General features: G+C 45.3%; 1 protein-coding gene across 2 annotated transcripts; it reads right to left on the bottom strand.

Moving 5' to 3' along the window:
• Positions 1-4,835: 4,835 nt before the first annotated feature.
• Positions 4,836-11,810, bottom strand: LOC142290742 (P2Y purinoceptor 2-like). Of its 2 annotated transcripts, none has more exons than XM_075334729.1 (3): positions 11,763-11,810; positions 7,601-7,695; positions 4,836-5,850 (listed from the first exon to the last, which is right to left on the bottom strand). In XM_075334729.1, the coding sequence occupies exon 3, from the start codon at positions 5,832-5,834 to the stop codon at positions 4,920-4,922; it is 915 nt and encodes a 304-aa protein (XP_075190844.1). In that variant the 5' UTR covers positions 5,835-5,850; positions 7,601-7,695; positions 11,763-11,810; the 3' UTR covers positions 4,836-4,919. The 2 variants fall into 2 exon arrangements, with proteins under 2 accessions (XP_075190844.1, XP_075190845.1); XM_075334730.1 differs by lacking the exon at positions 11,763-11,810 and adding an exon at positions 7,983-8,065.
• Between the last annotated feature and the right edge of the window lie 368 nt (positions 11,811-12,178).

Below are 12,178 nucleotides of genomic sequence, written 5' to 3'. Positions count from 1 at the left end.
TATATTCATGGCAGTAATGCAGGTTCCATTTTTCACATTTCATTCTTACATATAGCTATTGGATTTTTCAAGTCAGTATTCACACAGCAGTTTCTGCTATTCCATATATTCCCCTTCCATAGTCACTGGTGTGCATACCTTATCTCCCCATAGTGATGTTTTTTTAGGTTTTTGCACCCAGTTCGGACTTAGAATGGTGTTCCAAACGTTATTCCTATTTGTTAGTATTTTTTTCGTTTGTGAACCCTCCCCAACCACACCTATTGCCAATCCATATCATACGCATAAATAGCCTGGGTCTCAGCTTCCCATACACGGTAGGTTTTTTAACTGCATGAGAGGACACACACAAGCTAGGGACCCCAACGTAGAGAAATACTTTGGCGTAGTGTTGGGGCTCTATCGCATTGATCAATTCAGTAGCTACATTTCTCTTGATTCATATGTTCATGGCAGTAATGCAGATTCCATTTTTCACATTTTCACTCTTGCATATAGCTATTGGATTTTTCAAGTCAGTATTCACACAGCAGTTTCTGCTATTTCATGTATTCCCCTTACATAGTCACTGGTGTGCATACCTTATCTCCCCATAGTGATGTTTTTTTTAGGTTTTTGCACCCAGTTCGGACTTGGAATGGTGTTCCAAACGTTATTCCTATTTGTTAGTCCTGTGGTGTCTGGCTGTAGAAGGTTGCAGCGTTTGGCTACACAACCTGCTCGCTGACATGCTCTTCTCTGATTGGGGCTAATCCCTTTCCCTTTAGGACCCTGCAGATTTCCTCACCTTTCAGCTATTAATCATCAGCACTTCACTTTGTGTCTTTAAATGCTCTCATTCCCCCTTGGTCTTTGCTGGTGATAGAGTTAAAACCTGTACAGGCCTTGGATGCAAGCAGTCGGCTTGTATTCATCTGAAGAATCTTTGTGGTTCGTTGCTGTACTTCTCCCTGAGTCATCCTGGAGATAAGCTGTTGATGTGCTTTCCCCTGTGTTATTCCTGTGTCTTCTTTAGAGTTTAGTGGGTTTGACTTAGTGCTCATCCCATCCAGTGCTCATCCCATCCATTTCTTAGCTAGGGCCCAGTACTAGGGTCAGTCAGGGTCAGGTATCTGGCTCGGTGCATAGGTGCGGAACCTTTCTAGGGTGGTGAGGGACACCAGGGACCAGCATTAGGTTTGGTCAGAGGTCACCATCTTCCCCTTCCTTAGACACAGGGTTTCCCTTTTCTGTCGCTGTACACGTATACCTTGTGATACAGAAATACTGGGTAGATGCACAACCAAAATCCAGCACCTGCAACAGGGCGCATCATTGATGTGTCGTATATGGATGTAAACTTTGACTTGTAAAACAAGTGTGAAAAAATAAAATTATATACGACGCGGACACATTGTGAGGTAGACAGACGCATTTGAATGTCTGGATTTGGGGGAATATTCTTATTTAAAATAACAAAACAATTATTCCTTCCTTCACAAAAAGGGTTTTCACAAGAAATGAAAAACAGATTATCTCCTTGTGACATAAATTTTGGGGGATTTTGTGCAAAAAGTATTGTGTTGTCTTGTTGCTGTCTTCTAGTACACTAAGAATGAAGAAGAATGTGTAATTGTAATTAAACAGGACAGATACAGTTCCACCATATTGTCTGGCACTGCTGCTGACTCCAATCCTATCACTCTCTCGCCCTATTAATTGAATTTCTGTATTATTCACAGACTAAGCATCTCCAGTGCTGCAATTGTACAACATATTACTGTCTGGAGTATTTGTCTACAGTTTTATGGCTTTCTCTTCCTTGCTTTATTGTTGAGCTGTGATTCCCTCTCAGTATTCTGCACCCCCCTTAAGTGGCTGCTGCCTTCCCTGCCACAGCTTTTATACTGTCTCTTTCAGTTCCTCCTGATTGACAGCACTGTATGATAAGATGTGATACCTTCAAGGCATTATGGCCTGTGCTGTCCTGGCTGAGGTCAGGCCATTCTGATACAATCTTCTGCAATGTGCACATTGATGCAGCAGAAATTATTTGGATGATTGGGGGAGGTGTATGTCCATATTCCGGCTCTTACTGTGTGGAATAACATAGTAGACGTTACCATTCCATAGTGATGAAATCTTCCAGAAATGCTTATTCCCTAGAGTTTTAGTTGGCAACTGGGAGATTTCCCCTTTTTCCAGACACCTTGTTCATATTCTAGGAGATTTGACAAGTATGATTTATAGGGCAAGAAGAGGAAGCTGCTGTATCCAGAGCACAAAAGTAGCCACAAGTAGCATAAGTGGCACATGATGCAGTTGTGCTTGAAAATTGGTGAACTTTTCAAAATTTTCCATATTTTGCATAAATTTGACCAAAAACAACATCAGATTTTCACACAAGGCCTAAAAGTAGATAGGGAATAAAAATAAACACATGAACGGGGATGAGCCCACGGCTGCCATGCTTTAGTCCCCCCCACGCACGTTTCGCTGCTGTTTTTCAGCCACTATACATGTGGGGATTACCTGTCAAACACGGCAATGCCGTAATCATCAGGTTGGCTCCTGACATTACTGTGATTGGCCAACCTCATCCAGTCTTATATTAGACCTGGGGGTGCCATGCTCGGCACACTGCAGTTCAGGGAGAGTTAGTATAGGAGGGACAGCTTAGATTACAGCAGGATTTTACACTTGCACTCTTTTTGTGCCTTTCATGTGGCATTTAAAGGTGTTTTTAGTCTGGTTTAATTTAATAAATAAATAACTTTTTTTAAACCCCCTATTTTTAATAACCAGCCAAGATAAAGCAGACAGCTGGGGGCTGGTATTATCAGGATGGGAAGGTCCATGGTTATTTTGTCCCTTCCCAGCCTAAATATATCAGCCCACAGTCACCCCAGAAATGGCGGATCTATTAGTTGTGTCAATTCTAATGCTTTGCCCGGCTCGATGCAGTGGAAATTGGGTAATATTTTTGGGTTTGAGGTCTGCTGTGTAGTGACAGCTGGCATCAAGCCCAGAGGTTAATAATGGAGAGTATATCAGACACCCCCCATTACTAAACCAGTAAGAGTAAAGTAAAAAAAAAACAACACAAAATAGTTTATTTGAAAAAAAGGCTCCCCCACGCTATCTCTCGTTCACCAATTTATTGAAAAATGTTTCCACGAAGCTCCAACGTAGTCTACAATCCAAGACTACTACTTCGGCGAATGTGAATAGCAGGTAAAGTAGAGCCACTCACAGGCCCCAGGTAGTGACGACAACTCTCATCAGAGCCGCCGGCTCAACACTGCGCTCAGCGCCCTTGATGAGAGTTGTAGTCACTACCTGGTTCCTGTGAATAGCTGAACTTGACCGCTATTCACAGTCGCCAGAGTTGGAGTCGTGGATCGTGGACTATGTCGGAGCTTTGTGAGAACATTTTTTTAATAAATTAGTGAACGAGGGAAAGTGTGGGGGGGGGAATCTATATTCAAATAAACTATTTTGTTCTGTGGTTTTTGTTTTTTTTTTAAATCTTTACACTTACTGGGTTAGTTATGGAGGTGACAGATGCCTCTCCATTGCTAACCCCTGGGCTTGATGGCGGCTAACACTACATAAAATATTAGCCTGATTGTCAGCGCACCAGGGCAATCAGGAAGAGCCGAGTAAAGCGCCAGAATTGACACATGCAATGTGAAGTCCCACTTCTGGGCTGTTGCAGGCTGAAATATTTAGGCAAATAACTATGGGCCTTCCCAGCCTGATTATATCAGCCTCCAGCTGTCTGCTTTACCTTACTAGACATCAAAAATGGGGGGGGGGGGGCTTGCACTTCTGGAGTGGCTGCGGGCTGATATATTTAGGTTGGCAGTGGCCAAATAATCATGGGCCTCCCCAGCCTGATAATACCAGCCCCCAGCTGTCTGATTTACCTTGGCTAGTTATCAAAAATAGGGAGGACCCACACATTTTTTTTTAATTATTTAATTTACTTCCCACCAGCGATTTTGGAATCAGAGATGCATCCTGGCGTCTGCCCCATGCATTTTTCTAGCCTCCCCTGCCCTTTAGCAGGGTCTGCCGTAAAAATGCTTGAGTTTCCCATAAACTTCCATTATATTGGTTACTCAAATTAAGCAAGAATGAGCATCAGACCCGCTCGATTCAAGTAATGAGCACTCAATCACTTTAGTGCTCACTAATCATTACAAATGAGTCAAAAATATTAGATTTTGTTATTTTTGAAAATGATCCAATATCACATTTCAGTCAGAGCTAAAAGTATGTGAACCTTTGGTCTCAGTATCTGGGGTCACCTCCATATATAATGCACCTGCAGTAATATATACCTCAAAATGTTTTCGATAATTGCTTCTTAATCCCGCACGTTGGTTTGGATTCATTTTGGCTTCTTCCTCCCTACAAAACAGCTCCCCTTTGCTATTTTGGTGGTTTTCTCCCTTGAACTACTCGCTGCAAATCCTTCCACAACATTTCTATGGGATTAAAGTTAGGACTGTGTCTTTTCCATTCCAAAATTTCAACTTTATCCTCTTTTACCTATTGTGTTGCAGAACGATTTGTGGCTTTGAGGCCTTTAGTTGTTTGGAGGTGACCTTAGGTCTCTTTGTGACCTCACAGGCAATTACATACCTTGCTCTTGGTGTGATCTTTGTTGGTTGATCACTCCTGGGCAGGATAATAATGGCCTATAGTTTTCCTCCATTTGTAAACAATCTATCTAACCATAGATTTTTGGAGTCCAAACTATTTAGAAATGATTAATGATGCCTGATGAGCATCTTCAATTCCTCACTTTGGTAGTCCCAAGCATATTGGGTTATTGCAAAAAAACATAGTAAAAGCATAAAAAAATGGTTTATGTAATTAAAAAAAACTATATATAGCAATGTTACATCAGTTTACAAATGGCTCGCAACGTTTCAACAATTTAACCTAAACCTCCAAACCAGAAAGTACAAAATTGGATCGAGGCAGCTGTTGACGCTGGCCAGTGGCCGCATTGACTTGTAGGCGGTGTTGACCACATCTAAAGTTTCACATGGGGCGAGGTCCACTTTACGATAGTAATAATACAACGTCCTGGTGACGTGAAACGGCAAGAAACATATGATGAAGACCAACATTACGGTGATGATCATCTTGATGGACTTCTTCTTGGACTCGGCAGCCTGAATGGAGCTCTCCATTGGCTGGATGAGGACGTATATCATGTAACAATAGCTAATGATGAGGACGGTGAAGGGGACACAGAAGAGCAAGGCCAAGTTGACGGTGCTGTAGATGACAAACTGGTCAAAAAGGTCAATACTGGAGGTGTCATGGCACACGGTGCTGTTACCACTCACACTGGTGGAGACAAAATAAAACATTGGGGATTGCATGGCAATTACGACAACCCAGATACACACCGCGGCTATCCTGGCATACCGGATTTTCCCCCATTGTAGAAACTGTAAGGGGTAACACACGGCCAGGAATCGGTAAATGCTGATACACAGCAAGAAGAGGATGCTGCAGTACAGGCTGGTGTAGAAGAGGAAGCGGACAATCTTACACCAGGCCTCGCTGAAGGGCCAGTCGTTGGCTTTGGAGTAATAATACGCCAAGAAAGGCAAAGACAAGACGTACAACAAGTCCGATAGCGCCAGGTTAAACATAAAAATGTTGACCACTTTCCAAGGTCGGATCCGAAATATGAAAATGTAGAGGGCGAGAACGTTGAGGATGAAGCCAAAGGCAAATACGATTCCATAAGACACGGGAAGGAGGATGTACTTGAAGTCTTCATCGAATATACATCTGTAGGAGGTCGAGTTTTCTTCTGCACCATCCATGGATCACGAGAAGGAACTGGAAGAGTTAATGAGAAAGAACATTAAGGAAAATGTACACATCAAACAGTCTTACAAGGTGTAGAAGGCTTTATTGTACAGAAAGGTCAACACTTGGGGCCTAAAACGCAACCTCCCTCAACCCATCATACAGTAAGGTCCAGAAATATTTCGACAGTGACCAATTTTCGTGATTTCAGCTCTGCAGGAAACTATTTCAAATGAAACAACTGAGAAGCAATTAAAACTTTCAGGTTTAATTACAGTTAAAATATCCTGTGAAGCGTTTAGGAATTGCAAACATTTTTCTACAAATCCTCCTCATTTCGGGGGCTCAAAAGTAATCGGACAAAGTAACTTTACAATAAATAAAATGTTAATTTTTAACCCTTTGTGGAGAATCCTTTCCAGCAATGACTGAAGTCTTCCAGCCATGTTCTGAGTTCTCAGCAACAGTTCCAAAAGCAAATGTTGCACCTGGAATCAGCTCCAGACCTTTTACCTGCTTACTTATGGATTAACGAGGGAATCACCCATGCAGCTCATTAAAGAGATTGTGAGATAATTGTCCAATTAATTTTGGTCCCTTGGAAAAGAGGCAGCAACATAGAAAAGAGCTGTAATTCCTAATCCCTTCCTCCAGTTAGAATGGGATTAACCTCAAATTAAGGCCCCCTTCACACGGTCAGGGATTCTGGTACGTTTGTGCTTTTTTTCTACGTACCAGAATCACTGACATACGCAGACACATTCTAATCAATGGGTCTGCTCACACATCAGTGATTTTTCACTGAACGTGTTTCCGTGAGCGTACACGCGTGTCCGTGATTCTGCACGGAGACAAGTCCGTTTTTTTCTGGCATCACTGATGACCCACGGACCACACTTTGGTGTGATCCGTGTGAGATCCGTGAAACACGCACCAGAAAAACAAACACTGACATATCAAATAATAAACATTTTCCACTCACCTTGCCAGCGACGCGCTGTGCAGCCTCCGCTCTCTGCAGCTCCTGCCCGGCTCATGAATATTCATGAAAGCAGGAACAGCCGACCCGGAAGTAGCTGCAGAGAGCGGTGGGCAGACGCTGCAGAGCCGAGGAGTTCAGCACCATGGGCAGCAGGAGCGAAGGCAGGTGAGTAATGTCCATATGCAATCACGGATCACGGATTGCACATGGACAACCCACGTGTGCCGTGAATCACGGAACACGGAGGGACATGTGCGTGTTTTACACGTCAGTGAAGAACGTCTGTGTTTTTCACTGACGTGTGAAGGTGGCCTAAAGCTGAGAGTCTGCACTTTAAGTCGAGATTGATTATATACACTGTATATGTTTCGGTAAAAATCTAAAATGCCAAAACCTGTGTCAGTGTCCAAATATTTCTGGACCTAACTGTATGTTAGTGATGCTCCAGAAACCTGTCAGGAAAGATCTTCTCACCATCCCTGTGTTTATTTCTTCACATAAAATTCAGGTACTATTAACATCTTAAATGAGGAAGCAAAAAATGAAGATCTTTTGTGTGGTAACATTGGAATCTACGATAAAATAGATGCAAACCTCATGAATATGTGATCAAAAACTAAAGTAAGGTCACATGATGCATTTGTCAGAGCAGGTAGCATCATTACATTTAGTTACTAGTCTAAGGGGTGTGTTTGGACCCCATTACAGCACCCCTGATTCTAAAAAAAAATTGATGCACAGCAAAAAACAAAATAGCCATTTTTAAGGATGGCGAAAAATTAACCTCCAGACACTCACCTTTATAGCATTTGATGGTAGTATGTGGCCGAATCAGAGAGGGACAGTTGTGTTGCTTTCATCTTTTTCTACTGGTTTTCAGTGTGAGCACAGTTCTGATCAGGAAGCATGGTGAGACACAGAAGAAGACATGTTAGATAATATTACTATACAAACTAAATTCTTGTTGCGAGTGTAAATTAGAAACAGCACCACAATGTCCAGAGGTTGGGTCTGGTATTGCAGCTCAGCTCTGTGAATGCTGTCAATGCAGGGGGTTAAAAATAATGACCGTTACTTTAAATTTCACTTCCACATTTAGACTCGTCTGACGATTTAAATTCTCATAAACATTCTGTAATTCTGAGAATTCTCCACTCTCTTACGTTACATCAGGTCTTACCGTCTGGTCACATACAAAGCCGCAGACTATAGCCACAAACTAGGAAGAGACTGCGGGGACATGTGCGGTGCGGATCCTGAGGGACAACTGGGAAGCAGCAGAGCGGTGATCCTTTGTCTTGTATCTCATTGTTCTGATACATTTAATATTCATGTATCACAAATAATTCCATTAATGAAATCCGCCCTAGAATGTCACCAGCGTCTGCGCCATGTGCGGCCGTATCTATCCGGTTTTCCCCGCTCAGTATCATTCCACACCCGCAGCGGCACCGGGCTCCCAGTTATTATTTTGATGCCACTGGTTATTATGTTGCATTGTGATTGATTTATTTATATACATTAGATGAAACTCGCCACCTACTAATCTGGTGATAGCAGTGTGATAGCGAGCAGCGGGCAGTCAGAGGCGCAGCGCTGGACGCTCACACAGCGCAGGGCAGTCAGAGGAACAGCGCCGGACGCTCACACAGCGCAGGGCAGTCAGAGGAGCAGTGCTGGACGCTCACACAGCACGGGGCAGTCAGAGGCGCAGCAGCCGGACGCTCACACAGCACGGGGCAGTCAGAGAAGCAGTGGCTGGACGCTCACACAGCGCAGGGCAGTCAGAGGAACAGCGCTGGATGCTCACACAGCACGGGGCAGTCAGAGGCACAGCAGCCGGACGCTCACACAGAACGGGGCAGTCAAAGAAGCAGTGGCTGGACGCTCACACAGCGCGGGGCAGTCAGAGGCGCAGCAGCCGGACGCTCACACAGCACGGGGCAGTCAGAGGAACAGCGCCGGACGCTCACACAGCACGGGGCAGTCAAAGAAGCAGCAGCCGGACGCTCACACAGAACGGGGCAGTCAGAGGAACAGCGCCGGACGCTCACACAGCACGGGGCAGTCAGAGGAACAGCGCCGGACGCTCACACAGCACGGGGCAGTCAAAGAAGCAGCAGCCGGACGCTCACACAGAACGGGGCAGTCAGAGGCACAGCAGCCGGACGCTCACACAGAACGGGGCAGTCAAAGAAGCAGTGGCTGAACACTCACACAGCGCGGGGCAGTCAGAGGCACAGCAGCCGGACGCTCACACAGAACGGGGCAGTCAAAGAAGCAGCAGCCGGACGCTCACACAGCACGGGGCAGTCAGAGGCACAGCAGCCGGACACTCACACAGCACGGGGCAGTCAGAGGCACAGCAGCCGGACACTCACACAGCACGGGGCAGTCAGAGGCACAGCAGCCGGACGCTCACACAGAACGGGGCAGTCAAAGAAGCAGCAGCCGGACGCTCACACAGCACGGGGCAGTCAGAGGCACAGCAGCCGGATACTCACACAGCACGGGGCAGTCAGAGGCGCAGCAGCCGGACGCTCACACAGCACGGGGCAGTCAGAGGCGCAGCAGCCGGACGCTCACACAGCACGGGGCAGTCAGAGGAACAGCGCCGGACGCTCACACAGCACGGGGCAGTCAAAGAAGCAGTGGCCGGACGCTCACACAGCGCGGGGCAGTGAAAGAAGCAGTGGCTGGACGCTCACACAGCGTGGGGCAGTCAGAGGAGCAGCGCCGGACGCTCACACAGCGCGGGGCAGTCAGAGGAGCAGTGGCCGGACGCTCACACAGCGCGGGGCAGTGAAAGAAGCAGTGGCAGGACGCTCACACAGCGCGGGGCAGTCAGAGGTGCAGTGGCCGGACGCTCACACAAAACGGGGCAGTCAGAGGTGCAGCAGCCGGACGCTCACACAACACGGGGCAGTCAGAGGCGTTGAGGCCGGACGCTCACATAGCGCGGGGCTGTCAGAGGAACAGCGGCATCCCACAAGGTAAGAAGGTTTATTGGTTATTATTTTTCTGAAAGGATTTATGTATTTAGACAAGAGCGACCCCCACATGTATGTATAATATATTATATATATATATATATATATATATATATATATATATATATATATATATATATATATAAGCAGGTAATATCTAATATTGGAGCATGGAAGGCACAGAAACAAGTAAAATATTCCATTATCATACACAGCTCAGCAGACAGTATCACACAGGAGAGGATTAGATACACAGCTCAGCAGACAGTATCACACAGGAGAGGATTAGATACACAGCTCAGCAGACAGTATTACACAGCAGAGGATTAGATACGCAGCTCAGCAGACAGTATCACACAGGAGAGGATTAGATGCACAGCTCAGCAGATAGTATCACACAGGAGAGGATTAGATGCACAGCTCAGCAGACAGTATCACACAGGAGAGGATTAGATACACAGCTCAGCAGACAGTATCACACAGGAGAGGATTAGATGCACAGCTCAGCAGATAGTATCACACAGGAGAGGATTAGATACACGGCTCAGCAGATAGTATCACACAGGAGAGGATTAGATACACAGCTCAGCAGACAGTATCACACAGGAGAGGATTAGATGCACAGCTCAGCAGATAGTATCACACAGGAGAGGATTAGATACACGGCTCAGCAGACAGAATCACACAGGAGAGGATTAGATACACAGCTCAGCAGACAGTACCACACAGGAGAGGATTAGATGCACAGCTCAGCAGACAGAATCACACAGGAGAGGATTAGATGCACAGCTCAGCAGATAGTATCACACAGGAGAGGATTAGATACACAGCTCAGCAGATAGTATCACACAGGAGAGGATTAGATGCACAGCTCAGCAGACAGTATCACACAGGAGAGGATTAGATGCACGGCTCAGTATCTTCCAGTGGTGGCTTTTTGTACAATGTCCTTGGTTTGGAAATCTTTTGTGATGGAATAAGCGGCTTCCCCAAGTTTCACAACCTGCAGAGATCTCATCCCCAGACACTGGCTCCTGCTGATGTGAAACTCTGGGTTTCTTTGTGACTGATGGTCGTATAGACAGTGATGTAGCGGAGCAAAGTTTCGAGGAGTTGATAAAAGAGAGGTCAACATGGTGTGACATGATGGTAAAATCATTTGTAGCCTCGTATTAGGCCGACTTTCCGAACACCCAGCTCTGCTACATCTAATGCCCTTGTGTAGAACCACACAGAAAATTGCATTTTAAGATAGCAAATAATTAAATATAAATTTTAATATATTGTTTTAATTAAACTGCCTCCAGATTTATTATCTATAGCAGAGCTTGTCACAGCTATAGTGAATTGAGCTGGAGATGCAGCAGAGCTCAGTTTGTCAGGTGCGACTGTGCTTTGATTGAGGCGGTAATAAATCTGACACCTGTTTGTGAAACCACTTTATCAGATAAGAGCTGAGTTGGTCACCTGCAACAGACCAGACCAGTTTGTCAGATATAGCAGAACTGAGCATGCTTGAGTTTGTCATCTATTGCATTGTTATTATCAGATGTAGCAGAGCAGAATTGGTCATTGGAATCAGGAGAAAGAAATTAGATTAAGCAGAGAAGAGTTTGCCAGATACAGCAAAGCTCAGTTTTGCAGAATTGAGTTGGGAGATGCAGCAGAGGTATGTTTGTCAGATGCAGCCAATACAAAAGTTAATTAAGATGCAACAGAGCTGGATGTGTTAGATGTATAGAGCTGAGCTTGTTGGGATTTGACCCTCTGTAAATACACCCAATGTTGTTCTGCTATCACATGTAGCAGAGCTGAATTTGTCCTTAGGTTTTATTCATGTTGAAACTTTTCCCTGCACAGTTAGAGTATGATTGTATCACTGTGTATAATCAACGCAAATCCAAAAATGTAAATGACAAACTCAGCTCTGCTACATCTATGTCCACACACTACATGTACACCGCACTCACCTGATCCCTCCGCTCCGGAATAATGAACTCTCACAAAGTTTTGCAGCTCAGAACAAACAGAGAAGTTGATCATTCACTTCTCATTAATCCCGGGTCAGGTCTCCTCCTTCTGCGGCTATTGGAGGATCTGATGCCTCAATACAATGTATCCAGAGCAGAAGAGACCTAGAAACAGCCCAGAGCCCGGGGAAACTAGCCACAATGTATCCAGAGCAGAAGAGACCTAGAAACAGCAAGCCCAGAGCCCGGGGAAACTAGCCACAATGTATCCAGAGCAGAAGAAGCCAAGAAACAGCAAGCCCAGAGCCCGGGGAAACTAGCCACAATGTATCCAGAGCAGAAGAAGCCAAGAAACAGCCTAGAGCCCGGGGAAACTAGCCACAATGTATCCAGAGCAGAAGAGACCTAGAAACAGC

The sequence above is a fragment of the Anomaloglossus baeobatrachus genome, chromosome 2 (assembly GCF_048569485.1).
Source record: "Anomaloglossus baeobatrachus isolate aAnoBae1 chromosome 2, aAnoBae1.hap1, whole genome shotgun sequence".
NCBI lineage: Eukaryota > Metazoa > Chordata > Amphibia > Anura > Aromobatidae > Anomaloglossus > Anomaloglossus baeobatrachus.
Note: the sequence above shows the minus strand (reverse complement) of the source record. Positions and strands in the feature narration are given on the sequence as shown.

What these genes read in the sequence shown, in the direction of transcription:
- LOC142290742 (XM_075334729.1), bottom strand. Translation starts at nt 5,834, where the DNA reads ATGGATGGTGCAGAAGAAAACTCGACCTCCTACAGATGTATATTCGAT.